The 26,807-nt window shown below is 43.8% G+C and overlaps 1 protein-coding gene and 1 long non-coding RNA gene across 2 annotated transcripts in view; both read right to left on the bottom strand.

The window, feature by feature from the left end:
* FUT10 (fucosyltransferase 10) overlaps window positions 1–26,807 on the bottom strand; it is a 229,838-nt gene that overhangs the window by 102,597 nt on the left and 100,434 nt on the right. The window contains exon 6 of the mRNA XM_070459911.1: window positions 1,440–1,516. Coding sequence (XP_070316012.1) covers window positions 1,495–1,516 — 22 coding nt within the window. The 3' untranslated portion in view covers window positions 1,440–1,494. The remainder of the gene's footprint in view (window positions 1–1,439; window positions 1,517–26,807) is intronic.
* Window positions 16,772–26,799, bottom strand: LOC110148193 (uncharacterized). The gene is made up of 5 exons (XR_011485115.1): window positions 26,684–26,799; window positions 26,145–26,280; window positions 23,599–23,745; window positions 23,061–23,138; window positions 16,772–22,084 (listed from the first exon to the last, which is right to left on the bottom strand). It is a non-coding gene; the product is annotated as an uncharacterized lncRNA (long non-coding RNA).

Genomic DNA, 26,807 nt, shown 5'->3' with positions numbered 1-26,807 from the left:
GAAGCACAAGATGTGATAAATGGGACAGTCTGAAACCGGGCGGGAAAAACCCAGTGCCCCCCCTGAGCCCAACCTCACCCCCACAGCAGCAAACACCCGTGGTCATGGTAGTTTTACTGGGAATATTGACGTAGTTCATTAAAGCTGCTTTGGCAACGAATAACTGAAATGAACTAAATGATTCAACCGAGCTTAAGCATGAAAATGGACTTGGTTATTTGAACACAGTGGCAGATCACAAAACCTCAAGGTACATTTGAATGCTGCTGGATTTAGAAAGGGACTAGGAGACATCTGGTCTCTCTTCTCCCTCATCGTCCCTCCTGATGCTCTGATTTTTCAGATCTCTGTCATTCTATCTCTCCCCATCAGCTTTTCCAGCACACCTCTGCTCTGACATGAGGAAGGCCACTTAGGAGTAAGTCCTTGGCTGGGACTAAACCTCTCTGGGTCTTAGGTCAGGGCCCACTCATGTTCCAATCAACTGCTTAGGGGTCAAGTTGGTGTTTTACAAAATAGGGAGGCAAGTTCTTTACTTGGGGAAGCAGAGGGCAGAAAAAGAGCAATCGTTAATTCAGGCAGGCCCTCCCTCTGACCATGAGGTTTCTACTGCTCTTATCCTGAACATCTCAGTCCTTATCTATCATTCAATTCCATGGCAGATATTAATTTTCAGGGAAAAAATCATTCACTGTCATCAGCTGTAATCTTCCAAATGCTTAAAGAAAATTAAATTTCTAACTAATACCGAGTCTGCAAAACAACCACTTTGCATCCCATATTAGGGAAGGACAAAACAGAAAGTATAATAGGAGAGGGAAGGTTTACCAAGGCATTAGGTACCCTGTGGGCATAATAAACGTTCAGCCAGATTTATTGTTATTATAAAAGGTACAATAGGTAGTCTCACAAGTAAAATACTTAATGTGATTATAATGTTTATAGCATATAATCCGGCAAAGAGCTTTGGGTAAGGGGAAAGGGAGGGGGACCGTGGTGATTGTGTCCTTGTTGAAAAACCCCCTTGGGGCTCACATCGCTGAGCAGGAAGAGACCCATCCCCCCAGGGTTGATCCCAAGGACCAGCCAAGAGCACAGACCACTTGAAATGAGGGAGGCTCCCAGTTCTGGGAGCCTGTTCTTCAGGAAAACTTAATTCTATTTCCAGCCTATGACTCCCCAGGCCCCCTTTTCTGTCCCTCAGACTCACACACCCCAGTGGGCATGTTGGTGCCCTTGGGACACCACTTTATCACCAGGCGGGATCTGGTCCACTCAGCTGAATCTGCCCTCCTGACCACATAACTCACCTCGGCGAGAGGAAGTCTGGCGGCCCCTCCTGGGGTCCCCAAGCATGGTTTGGACCCATTTACCCCAAGGCTCTTCTGGCCCAAGTAGCATCCTCTCAAGGCTTCACTCAGATTTGTTGGGGGACTCACCTGCTTCAGCCTGAAGGGGCATCTGCCGGGGCTCCCTTCCTCTCTGCTACTCTCATCAGGGGCAGGAGACTGGAAAGCTGCCAGGAGCAAAGACGAGGAAACAAGTTAGCCTGCAAGGGGCCTCCCAGTGCCGAACTTGAGTCCCAGCCCAGCGGTCCATCTCTCAGCAGCTGGAGAGGAAGAGGTTTTCCTCTACCCTTCTTGCTGCTTCCGGTTGGTCTAAGAATGAAATTGACATGAGACAGTGAAGGAAGAAACAGACAGAACAGGCTCCATCTTGAAAGCAGGACCCCCTCTTGGGCCAGCCTGTGGACTTTGAGCTATATGCCCAGTATCAATGGAAACGATATACCAACTGGAAAATCAGACCATGTCCCCAATCCCCCCCCACCAACCCCCCCACAGGAAGAGCCCCAGGGCTTGTAGCTAGACTCTCTGTCACCTAAAAGAATACCCTAATTATCGGTGTAACCAAATAGAATCATAAATTCTACTATGCTTATTGGGGTAGGACCACAGGCCTATTGATGATTGTCCACTGTTAACTACCTAGGTTTAAGGAATAGGAATCACGGTTAACTCTCATTGTATCTTTCTTTTCCTTTGTTCAGACTAGTTTCAGAGAATTTAGGGAGGTGGGCTTGAGCATGTACATTTAGGGAATATAAGGTTTTCACAAAAACTGGTCGGGGTCCTTGGGGAGACTCTGCCTTGGGCCCGCCGGTGTAGTAAACTGCACTCCACTATTTGCATTGTCCTTCTGAGTGAGTTTGCTTCCCAGATTAAAGACTCAGAAATATGCATCCATGGGAGAGACCCAGGAAAAGAAAGTGACTCACCAAAATGGCCCAAGCCCTCACCTTACACACCATCTTCTGCTAAAGACAAAAGAGGCTGTTGAGGGTAGGGGTCTGGGACTTCAGAGGGGAGGAAGGAAATTCACATGGAGATGGAGCAGCAAATGTTTGGTAAATAAATGTTTGCTGGGCCTGCAGAGACAGTGGGACCCAGAGCGGACCCTGGTCTCTAGGGGTTCCCCCGACCACACTGAGTCCACACTTTCTGCTGAAGTATCTGGGGTAGCTCTATTCCAGGAACAGACTCTCTATGCAAGTTCTTTCAGGAAGTTAAGGGGAAGATCAAACTTTCTTCCAGAGTCAAGCCCTTAATTGTCCTGCCCCTCAAATAATTTTCGTAACAAAGAGGCACTGGGGCGGAGGGGTGGGGGGCTACAGTTCCAAATCAAAGTGTATAGTTAAATAAACCAAGCCTTTTCTTTCACTACAGGAAAAAGATAAATCAAAGATAGATGATAAACAGAAAGAAAGACAGACAGATAGACAAATATACATGACATATAAGTATCGCATATATGTATATATGATTATATACAGTATAAATATGTATATAATATATATGTCATATATATTGATCTTCCCTAGTAGTTTAGATGGTAAAGAATCTGCCTGTGTCAGGAAGATCCCCTGGAGAAGGAAACGGCTACCCACTCCAGTATCCTTGCCTGGAGAATTCCACTGGAGACAGGAGCCTGGCGGGCTACAGTGGGTGGGTTCAGAAAGAGTCAGACATGACTGAGTGACTAACACACACATATATATACATTAAATATGACTTCCCAGGTGGCGCTAGTGGTAAAGAATCCATGTGCCAATATAGGAGACACAGGAGATGTGAGTTCGATCCCTGGGTCGAGAAGATCCCATGGAGGAGGGCATGGCAACCCACTCTAGTACTCTTGCCTGGGAAATCCCACGGACGGAAGAGCCTGGTGGGCTACAGTCCTTGGGGTCACAAAGAGTCGGACGCGATTGAAGCAACTTAGCACGCACGCACCGAGAGAGGAACGGACACGAGAGAGAGGGTAAGATGGAGCAAGAACACCTCTCTGTAAAAACCTCCACAAAACGGAGGTATTGCTGTGAAGCCAATGACTGCTCAAACTCCAAAGCACTCTACATGACACGTTTCCAGTGTCCTCTTTTTACAGAGGGCTGAACAATTCTATTAACAAGATTAGCTTTGTCTAAACATTAATTAACCTCCATGAATATGAACACATGGCCAAAGTATATCCTCTTAAACCCTTGAGAACCAGATTCCTATCACTCCATTAAAAAGAGATTTATGCCAACATTGACACTGGCCTTGTGAGAAAGGCCAGACACAGTCAAAATCCTCAACTAATAAGGCAGCTTCCTTACCTTTAGGGAGCGATCCGTGGTCACACTTTTCTAAATTTGTTTTTTATTGAAAGAATATTGGTTTATAACATTATACAAGTTCCAACTGCACAACATTTTTTTTCTACTTCTGTGTACAAAACAGCATACTCCTCACCAAAAATTTCATTTCTAAGTGTTGGTTACAGTTTTGAATATTTTCCCGGCATTGTTCTTTCCTGCTTATCTGTCTTATTATGTTCAGGTCATGGCAGGGGAATAAACCCATAACTTAATAAGTAGATCTGTTAAAATTTCATTTAGAAACTCCTCAGTTTGGCTTTCTTACTAAATTCAAGTATATTGGATTTACTATCGTTTAATTGTGTCTGTATTTATCAACATTCAAGTTTTTAGAATACTAAGAAATATCCTTGTATTTATTAAGAGGATACAAAATAAAATTATAAAAATCTTCAGCATTTTTAAACATTTTACCACCAAGGGTATAATAAGAGGAATCTCGACTTCCTAGCCTGGGAGAGGAATGGCCCTTCTGTTTATTTCCTTTGAGACTTAAATGACACAACGTGTTATTTCACCCTGGAAAATTGTGAATTTTAAAGGGCAAAGTGTGTGATGAGTGCACTTTCTCAACCTATATTGTCCTATCGTCACTCAAAAAATTGCACTGACTGGGATGCATTCTCCTGTGAAGGACTCATAAACAGAACAATTTCCCAACAATATTGAATCACCAAAGGGTGAAAAGCTGATTATATTCTGATCACAGAAAATAAGTAAAGGTTCTTATTCTGTAAGTGAATGGAGATAAAATGGTTAAAATGTCATCAGACAGCTCCGATCTCCCTCCTTTCATGAAAGCATAAGAAAGATAGGAGGATAACTTAGAATTTTCCATAAAGTGAAGATAGGATGATGGGTTCAAGAAGGAAGAACCCCCAGGCAAGATTTATAATAATGGGAGAAGCCATGAAAACACTACATGGGCACACATAAAGTAATTTCCTTATATCATAAGGCAATCAATATTACTGCCTGGAAAATGGATGGCAATCAGAATGTGAACAAATATCATAGAATATTTGGGAAAGAAAGAGAGGAGAAAGTGTTAGGCACCAACTGGAAGAAGAGACATTCTAGGGGACAGGAACAACAATAAACTGAAACTCCATTGCTTCAAAATCATTTTCTTATTATCTCTTTTATGCTCCAAAAGAGCTATGAAACAGAGTCTAGTCACTCATTTCTTGTTAAAGAATGGATTCCAGAGGCTTAGTATGATGTGTAAAGTGTGACAAGGCTAATAAGGAAAAAGTGAGACAAAAAAAGAAACAAAGTGGGACTTCCCTGGTGGTCCACTGGCCAAGACTAATCACTCCCAATGCAGGGGGCCTGGGTTCGATCCTCGGTCAGGGAACTAGATCTCACATGCTGCAACTAAGACCTGGTGCAGACAAATAAATGAGTAAATATTTTTAAGAAGAAGAAATAAAGCCAGGGTAGATGCTTTGTGAAGTCAGTCAATTATCAGTATTATTGCTCTGTGACCTTGGAGATGGTCAAGCAGGTCTTAAGTCAACTGCAAAAACTGGTAGATTCGATCATTTGACTGGTGCTCTTTCTCTTAAAAAATTAACAGTTACCAATGGGGGCAGACCTTAACAGTAACACATAGAATAGTCTGCACGTTCTCTTAAAGGAATTTAGATATTTTGCAGATTTACTTTTGTATACTTTTTACACAGCCACTTGAATTATGGTCATCACACAAAAGTCACTCTAAGTCAATGAAAAGGTCTCCTATGAAACAGTCTTGTGAAAGCCAATTGCTCTGAGGGGCTCTCACCACTACCTTCATCCTTCTGTGTGTTTCTCCCCAGACCATAGATTATTTCCGTGCTCTGTCATGAATACAGATGACTCTGTGCTCCTCCTCTGCGATCTGGTAGCTTTGTGAGATGTTGCTACTGGGCAAGTTCGGGGAGTAAGACGAGTGTGGGGTGTGTGATCACGACAAGGAGAGGTAGTGAGCAATGCTTCATAAGGAGGCAGCCTGCTAGAGAGGTTAGCAGTGAAAGGCCTGGAATCAGAAGGCTGTACACAGCCCTGCTTTACCCCTTGGCATATGATCCTGGGCAAGTTACTTTTCCCCTCTGCCGTTCCTTTCTTCACATGTAAAACTGAAAAAAAAAAAAAAAAAGCAATAGCCGCCTCATTCAGCAGAATAGAGCGTTAAAAGAGATAATACATGAAAGCATTTAGAATAAGGTTTGCTGCCAAGAAGACCCTACAACTATGGTATAAGTGCTAAAGTGACTTTTTCTGAAAGAAGAAGTTTAAATTGATTCCCCTTCACCTAATATGGCAAAGGGGTGGGCAGAGACCCTCATGTTGAAAAGCCATCTTCCCCTCACCCACCCTTCCTTGTGACCAGCTAAGCAAGTGGGCAGCATTTCTCAAAGAATACTGGAAAGAAAAAAAAACAAAAAGACTTCCAAAGAAATCGATTGATTAAAACTTAGCACTCAAAGGCTCCACTTTGAACACAGGTGAAAACAAAGGCCAAAAGGATCGAGGTTAAAGGACTGACTACAACCAACAAAGAGGAGGTAAGAGCTCTTTTAAAGAGATGAGTTGGCCTGCCCAATCTATTTTCTTCAAAGGAGGAGAAAGCTCATTCAGAAGCCTCAAGCTCTTCACACCACACCTTCTGCTAAAGCCACAAGCACGGGATACACCTTCCAGAAAGGATCACAGAAAGTGAACATCCAGGAGACAGAGGAAGAGGTCCTGGAGGTTCCTCATCCCCAGTGTAACCCTCCCTCCTTCCCTACCCTCAGCCACGAGTCTTCTCCGAAGTCATCTCGGCGTGAAAGCTCAATTGTCATGTTTGGTACAGTATTAATTATTACTATTTTAAGAGCTGTTTTGTTACTGTTTTAAGCTCTTTGACACTCCCCTATCTAGACTTCTTTAATATCTGTATATTTGAATATACTGGAATAAGGACTTTGGAAAATACATCTGCCTCTAGGTAAATTTTCAGTCCCCTAATCTTTTTTCCTGTAGATTTTTCAACTTTGGATTATCCAGCAACAAGAGTTTTCCAAATCACGACTCTGATGCTTGAGGACGAATCTATGTGGTTTATATGTGTTACTTCATTAGGTCAGGGAGGAAGCCAGCTGGTAGATACTCCATGCTGTTGGTGAGTGGACAGTCTCCACACTTTCGATTTAAAACAGAAAGATAACAAAGATGAATCCCAACCCTATGGAGATGGGCTCGTATTTTCGCTCCAGAAGAAAGAAAAGCAGATGCTTTCCTAAGTACTTTAAAACAGGGTATACAATCAGCCCCTCCAAAGCTGGTGAGCCAGATTGCCAGGCTGGGGTGAAGAGTCTAACAGCCCAGAAGGTTGTTCGAGCCAGATCTTGGTCTAAGCACAAGATTACAATAGCAGTGAACAGACTAAAGAAATTGTTGCCCATAGCATCCACTTTCATCACTTTTAACAAAAAGGTTTAGAAAATCTAGAAGACTAAGGTGTTAGATGTGTTATGATGCATTCAGCCCCTGAAATACACTTAAGCCTATGCATTATACAGAAACCTGCTTATACAGTTTTACTAAGTCCTGAAAGTAAATGAAATTTGATCATCATTCCTGTTTTCTCTAGAGATAATTAGACTGGGTTCTTCTGATAACGTCCAGTCTTCTGATCTTACTTGGTGTCTTACGGTCATAGTTGAGCTCTCTAGGAATCATAAGGGAGAGGTTTCGGTTTATCAGGCTTGCCGCCCAGTGAGCAAACAGCCTATCCTCATCGAACTGTCATCATCATTTTTCACCTGGGCTCTCTTTTCTTTTCTTTTTTTTTTTTCTCTCTTATTTAGAAGCTCTGAAGGTTCCAAACCTGGAAATAAAGTTTAACGAGACAGACCTGCAGGCGGAACATTGGGAGAGCTTTTTCATTTCACACTGTGATCAGTTAAGGAGCTGTTCATCTATTTCTATAACCCAGACGGCCACAGCCAGAGTGCTTCATTCCACAGAGTGACATCTTTCCAGGCCTCCAAATTCTAATACAGCCATGCGCCATTATCTTCCTCTCTCTTTCTCTTCCCCTCTCTCTCTTTTTAAGAGTTAGTTAAGCATTCACTACAAGTGTAATAAAGGAGATGAATTACCGGTCCATTTTCATCACTGATGCCCAGCTCTGGCTCAGCTTTTTAAAAACCATCTCCTTCCTTCTCTTTTGCCAACAGCCCCATCTGATCAGCATTTGACTCATTTCAACCAAATAGATGGCAATTTCATCCCATTTAAAAAACAAAAAAGGAAACAGTCACTTATTATCCTTAAAGCTTCTGGCTTTGCTGCCTATGAAATGCCCATCACTCTCTAGCATCCATTCACTGCCCCATGTTCCCAGATTATTCCAAATCTTCTCTTACCTCCTGAAATCCGTGACTCTTCCAACATCCTCACTCCCAGCCGATAACATTACTTCCTACTTCACTCAGAGGTAGGGAATTCCCTGGTGATCCAGTTGTTAAGACCCATGCATCCACTGCAGGAGGCGTGGGTTCAATCCCAGGTTGGGGTAATAAGATCCCACACACTGCATTGTGCAGCCAAAAATCAATCAATTAATTTTAAAAGATCAGCTCTTTGGAGCTCTGCTGTTAAAGTTTTAGAAAGTCCCTCTTCACAGACTTCCACAGCTTATCTCCTGCCTTCCCACTTTAATGGCTCACCTTGTCATGTTCCTGTCTAAAACCATGCCTTCCACATGGGTACCTGATGCTACGCTCTCCATCTGCTCCAGAACCTCTCCCAAATTCTCCTTTCTCTTCTATATCATCTATTTTTTTTTTTTTTAAGTCTCTACTGGGTCATTCCCATCAGCATACTCACATGCCAGGCCTTCTCTCATCTTGGAAAAGGGAAAGGAAGGTTGGCTCCACCCTCCTCCTCAACTTACATCTGATTCCTTTGCTCTCCTCTGTAGCAGAACTCCTTGAAAGAGTTCACTTGACTCTCTGTCTCTCATTCCTCTCTTCTTTTGAATCTCTTAAACCCACGCCCATCAGCGTGGTGTAAGAGGCTGAAGCAGCTCTGAACACCAACAGGAAAGCAGTGGAAGGAGTGAAAGTGGGCTCTGGGGCCAGCCTGGCTGTGTTCGAATCCCCACGCTGCCGCAATCCTATCGTGTGAACTTAGAGAAGCCACGTAATCCCTCTATTCTTTGGTTTGTTTATTTGTAAAAAAGGAGCTATATCAGTATGTACCCTTACATCTGTTGTGAAGAATAAAATTAAAACATGTAACCTGTTTAACATGTAACACAGGTACTAACATGTGTTAGTAGAAGGTCGGGAACACACTGAGTGCTCAGTAACTGCTGGTTACTATTATAATCTCGTATCCAATAGAAGCATAATGAGAGCTAGATATATCATTTACATTTTTAACCATCACGCTGAAAAATGCTAAATAAGACTAGGTGAAGCTAATTTTAATAATTTCTCTTATCTCGGAATACTCAAAATATCATTTCAACATATCTATATAGAAAATCACTAACTAGATATTTTCAGTCCTGTTTTTGCACTAAGTCATCAAATCCAGTGAGTATTTTACACTGACACTCTATCTCAATCCAGACTATGCATATTATTAAGGGCTCAGGAGCCACAACAGAAGAAAGCCACTGGGGAAGTGCCCCCTTTCTCGGTTATGACGCCTTCTAACAATATATGTAATTTGTTTTAAAGTTAAAGTAGAAGTTCCAAGATTCAGTCCACCATCAGTGTCAGAACCAGAAAATTAATGGGGAACTTGAGTTTCTAAAATCCTCCACCTAATCTCCCCAAGTGGACCGGGTTAATCCATCCTTTTCCTAAAACATCATCCATTTCCTCCTTCACTGGGCACACTGATGCTGGCATTCTGCCATCTGCCATTTTCCCCAAATGTTTCTTTCCTTTCACTTGATTCATGTTCTAATTCATGTATTGATTTGTACTTTCTCTTGCCGTCTCTTTCTCTTGCTTTTCTCATCATCATCATTTTCTGGAAATGAGACATGGAAGCGGGCAGCCGCTGGGTAAGAGAGAGGTCAGGAAGGAGAGCTAAAGGAGTGATTTCTGTGATCCCCAAGTCAGGAGGTGGATGAAACAGCAGTCGTGGAAGTATCGCCAGTGGATGTGGCGGGCGCTAGAGGGGGAAAGGAGGGATGTCAGAGCCTCCCATTCCTCTCCATCTTCACTCCCACCGCTTCATCAGGTCCCCCGCTCCGGCCCTGCTACACTGGGCTAGGGCGATGACCTCCTGACCAGGAAGCTGGATACACCAGGGTTCAATGTCTATCCCTTTTGTTTAGCTCTGTAACTCCAGTGACTAGCATAATGCTGGCACATAGTAAGCACTCATTAAAAAGGGAAAGAAGACAGGAGGAAAGGAAGCAGGGCAGAAAGGAAGGGAGGGAGAGTAGAAAGAAACAAAGTTTCCTCTTTGACCTTCTTTCACCCATTCGCCATTTCCCTTTTGCTCTTGCTGGACCAGTTCCACACCCAGAAGACCTCCCTTGGTCTGGCCCCTTGCTTGTATCCTTCACTTTATTTGACTCACTCCTCCTGCCCCTTCGTTACATTCTAACCAAACTGCCTCTTTCTAATTCCTTGGACTAGCTACAATGATCACTGCCGGAGAGTTATTGTTCTATCATTTTCTCTGTCTGGAATGCATTTTCATCACCATCTCCTTCTCCTCCAAGTTGCATCTTTAATATTACTAATTAAATCAGGACTTCTCTGATCCCTACCCCATTGTGTTTCATGACAGCTGGCTGTTTGTTTTTGTTGAATGTTCTCATTTTATAATTACGGATTTATGTTTACCTACTAATTAGCCTACCTGTCTCCAATCCGGAAATTCACCCAATAGTGAGCTCCACGAAGTGTAAGCACCACATTTCATTCATCTCTACACCCAATATGTACAGTGCCTGGTACATATTAAATCCTCAATCCAGATCACCAGCCCAGGTTGGGTGCATGAGACAAGTGCTCGGGCCTGGTGCACTGGGAAGATCCAGAGGGATCGGGTGGAGAGGGAGGTGGGTGGGGGGACCGGGATGGGGAATACATGTAAATCCATGGCTAATTCATTTCAATGTATGACAAAAACCACTGCAATGATGTAAAGTAATTAGCCTCCAACTAATAAAAATAAATGGAAAAAAATTAAAAAAATAAAAAATAAATAAATCCTCAATCCAGAAGAGCTGAATATATATTCATATATATATGAATATATTCCATTCCCTGGCTTATAAATGGCTTCTCTGAACTTGCTTACTTTATCATTTAAGTTTCAGTGTGAACCCTTCTGAAAATGTGGGACATACACTAAAGAGGTGGCACCCGGCTATCTTATTGGCCCAGGAGGAGCACCTCTGTTGAAATAACTCCTGCAAGAGTGACGGTTCAATAGGGCATAGCCTGACTCTGGTGTGGTTTTTCCCTAGCTGTGGAGAAAATTTCCACTATCAGGATTCAATCCCCAAAACAGGGCACCTCAAGGACCAAACAGACATTATTCTGAGACCATGGTGTCTTTAAGGATAACAAGGAACCTCTTTAAATGAGAAGCCACTGACTCCTAGAAGAAGGCACCACATGGGTATTCAACTAAGGAGATGATGAAAGGATATTACCGTCCTTGTGCTCAGCCACTAAATGTTTGTCTTTTAGGGACATAAGAACAACAACAACAATAATAACTCATTGTAAAAGAGCATTTGTATCTGCAGATGATGCAACTGACAAGGGATGAATTTTCAAACTATACAAACAGCTCATATAACTTAATGCTAAAAAAAACAAAGCCAGGGCAACCTAGAAGTCACTTGAAAATCCATCTCACAATGAGGGCACAAAAATAATCATTTCTGTCTACTTTCGAGCCCAGAATTCATCCTAAAGACCAGCATGTAGTTGTTTGGGGGTCCTGTGACCATAGTCATTTGGAAAAGAGGGATTACAGAGGTTGGAAGCCAAGCTAGGCTGATAAATCAGAATTCAGAGTGATAAAATTATGTACTTTAAATCTCTTTAAAAATTTTATTGGTTAAAAATTATATATAGAAACTGAATATTGAGGATACATCAATAATGTATCAAGGTTAACTCGGGTGGATGTGGCAGGGAAGACTGGAGGCTGAGAAAGGAAAGCAACCTTATTCAGGATGCTAAAAATAACAGCTTTCTCCGCCACGTTGAACATTACTATAGGGCACAGCCAAGTAATTATATATCCTCAGTCGAGCTTACACTTGCCATACATATATAGTGATACTAAAAAAAAAATTTAAGTTAAGCCTCTGCTATGTGCACTCTCTCTAAAAAAATACTTTGCTGCAATTTAAATAGCTACGAATGGAGTAAGTTCAAAAAGTAAATTAAAATATGTCTCATGAACTCTGATCACAGTTTGAAAATATATTATCTTTTAGATGATTATGGGTAAAAAAAAAAAAAAAATTTCCAGCCAAGGCCCAGTTACAAATAAAGCCAACCAACTATTTCGTGGGGGAGGGGGGAATTTAAGTCCATGGTCGCTTAAAGGAATGCTTCCTTCTTTAAGTCGCCATGGTTTCAAGCACTTCTACGACTTTCTGAGTGCGTATCTATTTTTAAAATTTGTTTATTCATTTTCCTTTTGGCCGTGCTGGGTCTTTGCTGCTGCGCACGGGCTTCCTTCGGTTGCGGGCGGCCGGGGCTACTCCCTAGTTGCGGCGCACAGGCTCTCGCTGCGCACTGCGTTTCATTTCAGAGCAGAGTGCTCCCTGCAACGGCTTCTCTTGTGGAGCACGGGTTCTAGGATGTGCGGGCTCAGAGGTTGTGGCCTGAGGGCTTAGTTGCCCCTCGCCATGTGGGATCTCCCCAGGCCAGGGATCGAACACGTGTTCCTTGAATTGGCAGGTGCAGTCTTAACCACTGGACCACCAGCTCAGCTCAGTTCAGTCGCTCAGTCGTGTCCGACTCTTTGTGACCCCATGGACTGCAGCACGCCAGGCCTCCCCATCCATCACCAACTCTTGGAGTTTACTCAAACTCATGTCCATCAAGTCAGTGATGCCATCCAACCGTCTCATCCTCTGTCATCCCCTTCTCCTCTCCTCTTCAATCTTCCCCAGCATCAGGGAACTCCGCACTTCTACTGTTAAGGGAGGTGTTCAAGACTCAGTTCTTCTGCTTAATCACCAGTCCCCACTCTACATATGATTCATCCTTTTATTTTCAATGCCTTCTCTATGCCCAAATGGATTAAAAACAGGAAAGGATAGGAGAGTTTTATTCCAAAACTAAAACTCTGTGACCATGTGAGCATCACTACTTTGATGTGAGTCTGTTGACCCAGTTCATGACTTGACCTGAATTTTATCTCTGACAAATAGAACCATAGAATGTTTGAGTTTGGTGGCCCATAGGAAATCCCTGATGCATTGCTGACATGTGGAGAAAAAAACTGCCATACTCAGCACTGTTTGGGTTCCCATAGAAGACTGGTTATGTGACTAATCACAAGCTACCTGTTATGGGTTAAATTCTATCTCCCTAAAGTAGATTGATATCTAACTCTCAGGACCTGTGAATGATAAAATTTGGATGGACATGCACCCAGGAAGAGCTCAGGGGAAGATGAAGGCATACAAAGGGTGATGCTCTACAAGCCAAAGAACACCAAAGACTTCCAGCAAGGCTTGGGGAAGCAGGGAGAGACGCATGGGACAGATTCTCCTGTTCCAAGAAGAAATCAGTCCTGCCTGCAACATCTTGATCTGAAGCTTCTAGCCTCCAGACTGTGGGACAATAAATTCCTGTTATTGAAGCTGCCCAGCTTGTGGTACTTTGTTACAGCAGTCCTAGCAAACTAATGCAATAGCCAAATGTTTTAAGAAAGCATTTTGGTAAAAAAAAAAAAAAAAAAAGACACAGGATAAAATCTGGAAGAACAACAAAATGTGAAGCAAAAAATAAAAAGCAAGAAAAACACTAGAAAAAACACAAAGAATAAAGATATGGAAAAGAATAAATAAATACATCAATAAAAGCAGCCTCTCTGGTCTCCTCACCCCTGTCATTTCTTTCTTTGTTACAATAATCCCTCTCCAACAACAAATTCTCCTAATAGGAGTTCTAGTGTGTGGGAATTTGCTTCTGCATATTTTTCAGAAACAGCAAAAATGTCAATGTCAGTTTGTCTGTTACTAAAGTGTATGCCATTCTTATTAGGGATAAATAGAAACACAGGGAAGGAGGAGATAGGACTGAACAAGAGAGGAGAGGAAAAGGGAATCGCAGAAGAGTGATCACATTTACAGTTAAAACATGACAGAATTAATAAGACAAGACCCCAGATCTGGATGCACACGCTGGAGACAATACTGGGGATAGGGGGCTCTGAGCAGACTTTATTTTTGGGGGCTCCAAAATCATTGCAGATGGTGACGACAGCCATGAATCTAAAAGACAATTTCTCCTTGAAGAAAAGCTATGACAAACCTAGACAGCATATTAAATAGCAGAAACATGACTTTGCTGACAAAGATCCATCTAGTCAAAGCTATGGTTTTTCCAGTAGTCATGTATGAATGTGAGAGTTGGACCATAAAGAAAGCTGAACGCTGAAGAATTGATGCTTTTGAACTGTGGTGTTGGAGAAGACTCTTGAGAGTCCCTTAAGAGAATCCCTGTAAGGAGATCCAACCAGTCCATCCTAAAGGAGTATTCATTGGAAGGACGATGCTGAAGCTGAAGCTCCGATACTTGGGCACCTGATGCGAAGAACTGACTCTTTGGAATAAGACCTAATGCTGGGCAAGATTGAAGGTGGGAGGAGAAGGGGATGACAAAGGATGAGATGGTTGGATGGCATCACCGACTTGATGGACATGAGTTTGAGCAAGCTCCAGGGGTTGCTGATGGACAGGAAAGCCTGGCGTGCTGCAGTCCATGGGGTTGCAAAAAGTCAGACATGACTGAGTGACTGAACTGAGATGGTCTTAAAAGGAGATAGATGGAGGGCAATAAAGGAGATAGGAGTCCATCTCTCCAGACATAAATTCCTAAAGTATCTGGATAAAGCAGGACATACCTGCGTGCAATCTAACTACTGGAAAGGGGCCTTCTAACAGTGCCCAGAGAACAAAGGATGTGAAATGCAAACTAACAGGGACAGTCTTAATATAATAAAGTAAGGGGTGTGAAATATAGTTCATTTTCTTCTTTAAATTCTTGGTAAATATGCTGCCAGTATTTCTCTAACCCTCAAGGATGAGTACACTCTGTTATATTTCATGAAAGGCAGGTTTGTTTCATTTCTTATAGGTCAGTTTCATGCTTCAGCTGCTTCCCCACAATGCTCTGCTCCCTCCTGAGTCTCCAAGACTGAATGATCATTGACTTTTGTTGACCACAAGCCTCTGGTCACTGGCATGAATGCCTGGACTCCTAACCTCAGGTGCTTCAGCTGGTGATGAATGCAAGCCGGTGATAAGTCTTATAGCCCTCTCCTTCTTCTCCCAGGATTACACGTCCCTAGCTCAAGGCTGTTGAGACTTTATGGAATTCAAGGTCACTGAAAAGGATTACTGTAAAAGAGGGAGAGGTTTTAACCTGTGTGCTTTACAGAAAAAGCTCCCCAAAGACAAGCATATGAGACGTGGTTCCTTTGAAGACACAGCTTAGTTCCTAGCCTTGCTTCCCCCTGCCTACGTATGTCCTCTGTTTTAGCAAACATCTCCTGTTTCAAAGCACAATCAAAGTCTCCTACAACAACCCACAGTCAAGACAGAATGTTGTTAAGCAGAGCAGGTCTACAACCCTTTATTCTCCCGTGGCTCTCAGGCCGTGCAGAACTTAAGAAAAGCAAAAGAGATGATGCCTGTTTTAGCAGGCAACAGGTGGAAACTCAACCCAAACCCAATGCAATGTTTATTTTCATGACTCATTTTCACATAATACAGAATGCCATGACAGAAGGTTTGATCGGTTCAGTTACTCAACCGTGTCATCAGAGATTCTTTCCCTTCCTCTATTCTGAAGAATAAAGCATCAGCTTTATGGTAGGGCTGGTTCCCTCAAACTCAGCATCTGTGACAGTGACAGATCCCTGCTCACATCCAATGGGAGAGGAACCCCAGCTTTTCTTTGCAGAAACTTCAAACAAGTCTATTCTCTACCTTGCCCTATTTGCTACCATATCCTCAGCACCTTCAGCAGGGTTATGAAGACCTGTGTGTCAACTGAAAGTTATCTGTATATTCTCATTTTCTGGACAAACTTCCATTTTTCTCCATGATGTTTTAGACACCTTTTTAACACTGATCTTTAAAAGTAAAAAAAGAGAAAAAAAGTAAATAATTCACAGAGGCCACAACCTTATACATAGGGGATTTTTAGCCACACTTTAGAGAGATCTGGCTCTAAAGATATTACCTTCGGTTACCTTCAGTAATAGAAGCTGAATAGGTATTTGTTGTATGAATGAAGAATCAATACTTCACATCAGTCCAAATTGGCTTGAGCCAATCGCTGGCAAGGGAGAGGAAAAGCGATCAGCAGTTTCTCATCCAAGGAGAAGCAACCATAATTTAACTACAATCTCATTATAGAGAGATCTGCCCCCTGAGAGCCGTACCCCAGTTAGGCAAAGACCCAAGCAAAGACTTTGAAATGAAATTGGTTTTTGTTTTCACTCATGTTTTATTTTTCCTACAAAGTCAAAGTTTAGGAAGGTGAACTCTCCTGCAATTTTTGAATACAGGAAGGGGATAAAAAAAGGGTCTCCATTCCTACTACACACACCATCCCCAAAAGTCAGGGTGAGAGGCAAAGTTTGACCTTCCAGGAAAAAATTGATTTATCCAAGGCTCAAAAGACCAGTCGGGTGTTTTTGATGTGTTCTTGTAGTGAGTATAATTGTTTCTCTCCCCAAAAGATATATTCATGTCCTAACTCCCAGGACCTCTGAATATGACCTGATTTGGAAATAAGGTCTTTGTAGATATAATCAAATAAAGCATGAGGCATACTAGATTAAGAACAGCCCTGATATGATGTTCAGTGTTCTTATCAGAAGCAGGAAGTTTCTGTCCATCCCGAACTCCCACGTACACTCTGCTATATTTAAAATGGATAAACAGCAAGGAATTCCTGTGTAGCCCAGGAAACTCTGTTCAACGTGATGTGGCAGCCTAGATGGGAGGGGAGTTTGGGGGAGAATGGATACATGTATGTGTTTGGCTGAGTCCCTTTGCTCTTCACCTGAAACAATCACAACATCGTTAATTGGCTATACCCCAATACAAAAGTAAAAGTTAAAGCAAAAAAGAAGCGGGAAGTTTTAACACGGACAGAAGACAGACAAGGAGAGTGCCATGTGTTCTCCTTTCGACAAAAGAGGCAGAGACTGATCTGTCTACAAGCCAAGGAACATCAAGGGCGGCCGGCAACCCCTAGAAGCTAAGAAGAGAAAAGATTTCCCTAGAGGAGGGATCCCCAACCTCTGGGATCTAATGCCTGATGATCTGAGATGGAACTGACATCATACTAATAGAAATAAAGTGCATGATAAAGGTAACACACTTGAATCATCCCGAAACCTTCCCTACCTTGTCCATGGAAAAATTGTCTTCCACAAAACCAGTCCCTGGCACCAAAAATGCTGGAGACCACTGCCCTAGGATATTGAGGAAGGGAACAAGCCTTTCCCTACTGTTCACCTTCAGCAGTGACAGGGTGGTTCCACTAACAGTTTCATGGGTTTTTATATTCCAACAAAATTTTTCAAAAATCTGTCCTGGCACCAAAGACCACTCAAACTAAGAAAGCTCCTTTTCCATCCTGATGGCGAGCTCCTCCACAATGGAAAACCTTTATGTTTCATTGTAGACTTCATTTGGTCCAGTTTGTGGCAACCACTCAGAGCCATACCTTATATCAGACCTTCAGAAAGCAATTTCCATCCATCCCCTCCATCTCCCCGAAGTTTCATAAAATTACTGGTCTAGAGATGATCATCGAATTCAACCTCCACCTGATGAGACCTTCGCATTCTCCCATGGTCAGAGACATCTGTGCTTCCAGCATCCAGGCGGTGAGACATGTGTCCATGTCTGCTCCATATCTCACCACTTCCGTGCTGATATCTCTTCAATCATTCATTCACTCACCCCTTAAAACCAGCTCTTAATTAATATCTATGGAGGACCTACTCTGTGTCAGGTACACAGCGCAAGGAAAGATCCCTCATGATGCAACAAAGATCCGACGCAGCCAAATAAATTAAAAAAAATAAAAGCTCATATTGAAATAAAAGATTACTTGATTGCACAAACTTTACATGTTGTTCTGAGTAGCAATAAGTTTTTCTTTTTGATTTTCTAGGAAAGTGTCATCCCCCCAGTGCCCAAGGTCAATTCCTTTTACTATTTGGGACAGCTTCTTTTCCAGCCTTTGGCCCCTCCCGTCATAAACCTCCCTTCTCTTTGGGGTGAATGATCGCAAGTATTCTGGGGGCCCGCTCTGGCTGTACCCCCTCTGAATATGGTGCCTGGAACTGGTACCCTCTTCTGGGTGAACACAGAGTAAAACAGGACCAGCATCTCTGACGGTTTTTATTCTCTGTACTTTACGACTAACGGTGCAAACACAACTGTGCTCACTTTTAAAAATAAACATATGGCACTGTAGACATACAGAACCGAGAATCAGTAAGACTGTGCTAAGAAATGTTTACACGTCCTAACTCTTTAGCCCCAGGCTCTTCCCACTCTGTGGCGTCTTCTCCCCCTCGATTTTATTGGCCTTGGGAAAAATTAAACCAGTTAGGGCAGCAGCTGCGGCAGTCAGAACACACAGCACCCGACGACCTCTAGGCATGACTCTCTGCTCCATCTAACGCTGCCCCCTTTATCCTACAGATTTGATTAACACCATCCCAATCCGCAGAGCCTTAAAGTGCTGAGTTATCATCTGCCTGTTTTTTACCCCTCTAATGTTTAAAAAGAAATCAATTGATGGCAGCTTATGTTTCTGTCCTTTGCTTCCCTTGCCAGAGGTGAATCCCACTGTGTCTGAGCAAGAAGGGGCTGGTGCCGGCCCTCACAGCCTCTCTGCTGAGGGTGGGATCACACAGAAAATTCATGCTCTCTTGTCCCTGCCCTGCTCCCCCTTGTGAAAACGAAACCGTGTGGTGTGGAGGCTAAACCTTTTCTACATCCAATCTTTTATTGGTTTTCCCGCTGTTCTCTTTTACGCTTTACCTTCCAGAATCAAGAGAGACACATCATCAAAACAGGCACTAAGATATTGTTAATTGTCGATGCCATGAGAGTTGAAATTCACCAATTACTGGCTGTGGAGTCTTGGATAAGCCACTCAACTGGTCTGTGACTCTTTCTCCCCTCTGAAAAATGGAGTTAATAATAGTAGCTGTGTCCAAGGCACACTGCGAGCATTAAATGAGGTCACGCGTGGAAAGCACTTGGGCTCGTGGTGACACCATGGAAGGGTTAGCTTCCATTTTGAGTTAAAATTAAATACATAAATTCATAGTTCACTGCCAATTATTTGGAGGCAGATTATCGGCTCTGTGTTTTCCCTGGGAGGGGAGAAAAAGTGTGATATAACAGGTCCTGGAGTCGGACAGACCAAAAATCGTATCTGACTTCAATTGCTTGACCTTGGGAATATTATTTATCTGAGGCAAGCCTCAATATTCTCACCCGCTAAGTGGTGACAATAACACCTCCTGCACAGAGCTGTTGGGATCCTGGTGATTCTAGTGTTCTCCATGCTCCATACAACACCTATGGAATTTATAGCTTCAGATGCAATGCACAAAACGCGAAATGTGTCCTTGGTTGCAGAAGATTGTTCTTGGAAGAAAAGAATGTCATCATTTGAACCCCACAAAGAGACCTTAACTCCTGACTTGCCTTTTCTAACAAGGGACCTTTCTTTAGTCCTGGCCATCCACATACCACCGTAACCAAGGCACAAATGCCTTAGGGCCCCATCTTTCCCTTCCAGCCCCACGAACCTCCCAAAGGTTTAATACTGTGGTATCTCCGCTCACGTTGACTCCCTCTCTCCAATAGCTCCTCCATTATTCAGAACCTTCATCCACATCTGGCACCCATGAAGTAAACCCTTCCCGATGCTTGTGGGCTTATGGGTTAGCCTTTCTGATTCATTCGTAGCAAAGGCTTTCTATGGGCAAGACCAGGAGGAACAGCAAGAGGGTGGGCACACCAGGTCCTGAGACAGGGTTGGCAAGAGTGGGAAGCATGGTATTTCACAGGCAGCCCACTCAGTCATGAAAGCAGGTGGCCAAAGCCCATGAGACCAGCGTGTGCAGGACTCTGGCCGCCTCAGAAAAAAATAGCATTACACCGATACAATATTGTATTTCTGACTGCATCAAATTTTCTCTAGATGACTTGATAATAGACTGCAGCTATACTTGCAAAATGACAGGGCTGGGATTACCTTTGGGATCACTTCTTCCACAAGCCTCATTTTACACATGAATAAACTTAGAAGTGAAGTGACTTGTCCATAGTCATGCAGGTAAGAAATGACAGCATCTGATTTAGCACCCTGGTGCTAAATTTTGATTATGCTTTCCATTTGCCTCATATAATTTCAAAATTCCTGCTAAATATTAAATATCTGAACAACAGTGATACTGATATATTTCTCATTTCTTGACTTTAGCCCTTTATAATACCCTTAAAAGAATGTTTGAGAACTCCTCTGTGTAAAACCAAGAGCAAAATGCTTCAGCGAGCAAACCCAGAAGCTAGTCGTGCCTAAGAAGACTGTCAACCTCTCTACACTATCAGCCTTGAATCCCTCAAAATGTACCTGTGCCCTTGTTCATCTAATTTTCTGAGTAAATATCATCAGTCACATCGAAGCAGGTCATTTCCTGCTGATAAATAGTCATTTACAAGGTTGTAAGCAGTCAGGTTTTTAACACCTGGCCATTAATCCCTAGAAATGCCCTCTACCCAAATTCTTAATTGCTTAAACAAAAGGTTTCCATGGGAGATTAACCATCAGAGCCAATCTGCAGCTCTTGCAAAGCAGTTCTTTGTGCCATGATTCCCACACCCCGCTCAACACCAGGGAAAGCTGGATAAGAAGTCAAGAGAACACCGACAATCAGGAAGAGGAGGTCTGGAAGGGAGGGCGACTATGTTCTCACACCTTCCTCAGATATTACTCGGAGAGCGGGTGGATCTATGAAACACGGGCATGTGAGAGAGAAAGGTCTGCTGGGGAAACACTTCCACATTCTCAGTGAGGATTTAAGTGGAGTCTCAGCCGTGGTTTAACAAGGGTCTGTTGGAAGATTAAAATAGAGGGATTCTACTGACACTATGTATACAGTAGATGACTAATGAGAAGCCACTCACTGCATAGCACAGGGAACTCGACTCAGTGCTCTGCGGTGACAAACAGCGGATATATGTACAGGTAGAGCGGATTCACTTTGCGGGACAATGGAAACTCATGTCACATTGTAAAGCGACTGTGCTGTGCTTAGTCGCTCAGCGGTGTCTGACTCTTTGCACCCCCATGGGCTATAACCCGCCAGGCTCCTCTGCCCATGGGATTCTCCAGCTAACGGTGGCCATGTGAGGCAAGCTACCAAGTATTCTTTATCACCTACCAAAAACCCAGAGCTCTCCTAGGAAAATAGCTCTTCTACCCTTCTCCATGCCTCAACCCAAATGTCACCTCCTCCAGGCAGTCTTCCTTGATTTCCCAAGAATGTTAGGGACCCCTTCTGAATGTTTAATTGTAAGTGCACATATCATAGCAATTGCTACTGCTCTTTACTATGATTACTGTGCCCAACTCTACAGCTCCTTGAGTAGCTGCTTCTGAGAATGCCTGTCTCACTCAACCACTGCATTCCCATTACCCAACATAGCACATTGCACATGGTGGACCCTCAGTAAATGTTTGGCCAATCATGGAAGCCCAATGGAGTAATCCTTTGGCTTCATGAGTCAGGACTGAATCATTGGTTTTTTGTCTCTCTCATCAATTGTTTTCCCCCAGCTTTTCTTGAGCCATACAGGAGCATCTGTTTTCACGTTAATAATACTATCAAGACTTCTCCTGAATTAATTTTTTCTGCTGCAGCTCCTGTGGGCTGGAGTACTGATTATCATGCACAAGACGAAGTGGGGGTGGGGGGTGTAAGCTGCTCTTGAAAATGAGTCTACCGTGATGCACCAGCCAGGAGCTTAATAGGGAGCATGATCTTCAATTTGCTGAGTGTAGCTCGACAGGGAGCCCTGAGCTGGGCTTGTGACATGCCATTCCTCAGAGGGTTTCAGCTGCTGCTGTGCTGCAGGGAAGGATTGATGACTCTGATGAGAGATTTGAACACAGTCCTCTTAAAAAAACAGAAGGGCTGGGGTCGCTGGGCTAATTGGAATTGCAGGCATATGTATGTGCATGCCATGCAGAATCATGCCTGTATATTAGATGCATAAAATAAAAGGGTGGAATATTTGAGGATAAAGCAAAAGCTAAAAGGACAAAGGCAACAGGCAGTCTAATCCACTTAATGGGTCAAGGAGTTCGGAGCTGAGCCGCAAATGCATCATTTGATAACGGTAATGAAAAAGACAGCAATCTATATCTACAAATAGCATTACGGCAGATTTGGTTTAGAGGCCAAACTAGGTTGATGTGAAATTTACGAGACTGGCTGTCTCTCGGATATGCTTAAGAGGGAGGAGCACATTCAATTTCTTTTCTTCCCTGTGGAGCTCAGTGTGAATTGGGTCTTGCTTCCAATGTAGCTTTTCCTGTTATGTGGGACTTTATTTTGTTTAAATGACAGGTAAGTGTTTTGCCACCCAAGTTCATCTTAACACTGAGGATGCCAATTGTACAAGTGGATGAGGTCTATTTAGGGTTCCCTTTGGGCATTTCATTTCCCTGTCCAGTCTCTGTAGGTCTCTTGCTCACACTTACACACACACACACACACACACACACACACACATGAGGTTCACATTTGCAGATGGCCTGAACTGCAGTGTGCAGGAAAGCATGTGCCTGAATCGTGACTTAGCAGTTGATCCTAGAAAATGTAGGAAATGTGGGTTCTGATGATTTGGACAGTATGTTTTGTGTCTGCAAAACCCATTACAACATTCCTGTGCAAAATGCCGTTAGAAAGGTGCTTCGTTTTCAACCAAAGTTCTCATACATCCTCCACAGTAATCACAATACATTGCATTGCAAAATATGCAGGACGCATTAAGCTTTTTTTCCTCCTTATGATGCCTCAGTCAATATCAGGTAGCACTTACCGAGGGTAATGAAGTCTGCTTTCAACACAGCAATGTTACTACAATTATGTGCTGACTGACCTTCACTTTGTGCTGTGCCTGCAAAGAAAGGGGACCCTGACAGATTGTACAGAGTAGAGCGTGTGCAAGTCAGACGGTTGAAAGGAAGCAATAAGCTTGTTGCTGCAGCATTGTGTGGGACAAGTTTCACCCGAGACTTGCTCCTAATTCAAGAGTGACAGCAGATGCAATCAAAAGCTTGGGAAGGGATTTGGGGAAGACATTAAAAAAAAAAGTCACCCCAGGATTTGGGTTTTCACCCATTTTGTGGCAAATTTTAGAATAAAGGAAGTCACTGGATCGAACCTAACCAAATGCTCCCTTGTGAAAGAAATAACAATTCTGCATAAGAGGCAACTACAGAGATAAATTCTCATCCCTCCTTGCTTTTCTTAATGTCTTTTACAGTTCTCTCTGCTTTGGTTAGGGTAGGTAACTCCTGTAGAGTAGACTCAGAATTACACGATTCAATCACAAGAGACATGTATTCCTTGCTCACTTTAGAGCCCAGTGAAATCTCAAGTCATCCTGGTTGGTGATGAGGGTGTGGAATGCTCTGCTCCATGCAGTCACTTAGAGACCCAAGCTGATGGAGGACATGTCAACTACATATGAGAGTCTCCCTGGAGGTCTCCAGCTCAGTCAGCTGGAAGAGAAAGGAACACAGAAAAGCCCACATGAAAGGCTGCATGGATTATGGCCCCATCACTTTGGCTCACACATCCTCCTGGCTAGCAATCCACCACACGTAGCTGCAAGGGAGCCCGGGAGACATGCTCAGGAAGAAGAGACATGGATTACAGTGAGCAGCCAGCCATCCCTGCCACACTCCTCTCCTCCCTGTTCTTTCAGTGGTGGAGTTCCTGGTTTCCCAGGGTCTGTCTCAGTCTTATGCAGGGCATGCTGCACCCAGACACTTTCAGCATGCAAAGATTACTACCCATGGAATACTCTCAAGTATCCGGCCAAAACTCCCCTCCCAAATTCAAGACTGAAATTTCCAAAAACCTACTGTACATTTGGGCTTCCCAGGTGGTGCTAGTGGTAAAGAACCTACCTGCCAATGCAGGAGATGTAAGAGAGACAGGTTCGATCCCTGGGTTGGGAAGATCCTCGGGAGGAGGGCATGGCAACCCACTCCAGGATTCGTGCCTGAAGAATTCCATGGACAGAGGAGCCTGGCAGGCAAAGGCCAGGTTTTTGGCCTTTGGGGTTGCAAAGAGTCAGACACGACTGAAGAGACCTAGCACACACACACATACTGTACATCCATCTGTAAGATGGTGATACTTAATAGTATCTATTCTTAAAGTTGTTTTGAGGATGAAATGAATTAATATGTATAAACCACTCAGAAAAATGCTGATACCAAGTGGAGACTTTTTTTTTCAGATGTACCACACAGCACATGGGATCTTAGTTCCCTGACCAGGGATCAAACTGGTGCCCTCTGCTGTGGAAGCACAGGGTTGTTAACCACTGGACCATCAGGGAATTCCCAAAATGAGTAAACTGTTCACAATTTTTCAATTATTATTACCACTTTGTCTTTTGGGCATGCAGCATGTGGGATCTTAGTTCCCTGACCAGGGACTGAACCCACGCTCCCTGCATTGGCAGAGTCTTAACCACCCCCTAGACCACCAGGGAAGTCCTGGGGCTTAATAAATGTTGGTCATTATCATTCTTTTGTCTGTCTCCTTCTTCCCCCGCAAAATCTGTTTCCTTTCTCATCCTTCATAGCACTTATCACCTACTTAGTAGACCAAGCTGGAAGCTGTACTGGACTCTTTCTGACTCAGCTTTTACCACCATCCAGTGACTTTCACTACCTCTCAGAGCCACAGTGATCCTCATCCTCATCGTCATGCTCTGACTCAGAGAGATATTACTTCTCAACTGAACTGCTGCAAAATCCTGCCCAATGCCCACTCTTCTCTGCTCTCTTCTTCCTCCAACTCTCCCTCTGCCAGAGTAATACCTTTAAAATATTCTAAACTATGTTCTCAATGGCTTTTCATGGTCAGTAAGTATAAAGACGGCAATCCTTAGAGCTGGGAAAGTGAGTTGAAGCAAGTCGTGCTAAGTCGCTTTAACCATGTCCGACTCTGTGCAACTCCATAGACTGTAGCCTGCCAGACTCCTCTGTCCATGATTCTCCAAGCAAGAAGACTGGAGTGGGTTGCCATGGGGATCTTCCCGACCCAGGGAGCAAACCCACATCCCTAGCATCTCCTGCATTGGCAGGCAGGTTCTTTACCACCAGTGCCACCTGGGAAGCAAGTTGGGATAGCCTTAAATTCTAACCTCCCTCTCTCCCTTTCTCTGTTCTAATCAGAACTGATTACTCCCTATTTGCTCTCTGTGTCTTATTGATTCTGGTTCTTCTACCGAGAAAGCCCACCCTTTTCTCCTTCTTTCAAATTCCTCCTTTCCAGCTCAGATGTCCCCTCTTCAGAGCAGCCCTTCACTTTCAATCAGAATCCATCCAGTCTGCCTCAGCATCCCATCCCCACCAGCATTTTATTTTGCCTCTATCACTTATCAGTTGTATTTGTCCTAAAGTTAATGGAGCCTGTCTCCTCTATTCCACTGAATCCTTGAGTGTTCCCAAGTAGAGTTAGTCTGCCATCATGACACTTTAACTTGGTGTTTAAATTTTCTCAGCTTAGCGGAGTATAAATATGGAACTGCCTGCATTTGGGCTACATGGATTCCCTCTTCCCCACTGGGCAGTAGCTGCCTTAACAGCATGGAGCAGATTCAGTAGATTTCCAGTACCTGATAGATACCAGAAAGCCTTGTTATCTGGCTTAGACACCTTTAGACACCTGCTCCTTCTTCTTTTTCTAGCTTTATGTCCCTCAGGTGCTGGGAAGTGGGGGGGGGGCGTGGACCAGAGTCTCCTTGCAGGCTAAGGGACCCTTCCCAAACTCGCCCTCATTCAGTCTAGCTCTGTCCACTGCTGGTGGCTGCCAAGTAGGTGATGACATTCTGAGAAAAAGGTTAGCTTTAATCCACACCCTCCACAACCGATGACCTCACCCAGAAGGGTGCCATCATCTCTCCGCTCACTTGGCAGGCTCACTGCTGCTTCTCAGGTAAACCTGATTACTCTTGACGGAGAGTGGTCAGGACTGCCGGAGTCCTCTCTTCTACACCCCGCAAGGCCGATGAAGACCTGGAATGAGATGCGAGCTGCCCAGTCCTTTCCGCAAACATCTTGTATTAAAACCCATCAAATCTGCTAACCTGGCCTCCTCCTACGGGCCCTTCATCCTCAGAAATCTCTAGCTCTGAACTCTGTTGGTCTAAGGATGTCCCCAAATCTGAGACTGAAAGGGACAATGTAAGCTCTGCCCTAGGATTCCAGTCTGCTCCTCCACTAACCCCCAAAACATTCGCTGGGCACAGACGGGAGAATCAGGGTGCCCCTGGAGGCTGACAGCTTGGCACATGCCCAGTCAGGGAGCGAGCTGCCAATCTCCATGTCTTAAAGCTCCCTCCAGTCTTTAAAATTCTCCTAGAAGCCCTCCTGTTTGGCTTTAGGAATGGGTTAGGAATGGGAGGCAATGGTCTCTCACCTGGGATACTGTGCTGTTCACTCAGCAAAGACTCCCCCACCCTCCCCACCCACTCTCATGACAGTGGATGGTGGGGCTGGGGCCCATGTGGTTCTGGTCCCTCCCAGTGAGCCCTAGGCAGGCG

Source organism: Odocoileus virginianus, chromosome 32 (genome assembly GCF_023699985.2).
Source record: "Odocoileus virginianus isolate 20LAN1187 ecotype Illinois chromosome 32, Ovbor_1.2, whole genome shotgun sequence".
NCBI classification, from domain to species: domain Eukaryota; kingdom Metazoa; phylum Chordata; class Mammalia; order Artiodactyla; family Cervidae; genus Odocoileus; species Odocoileus virginianus.
Note: the sequence above shows the minus strand (reverse complement) of the source record. Positions and strands in the feature narration are given on the sequence as shown.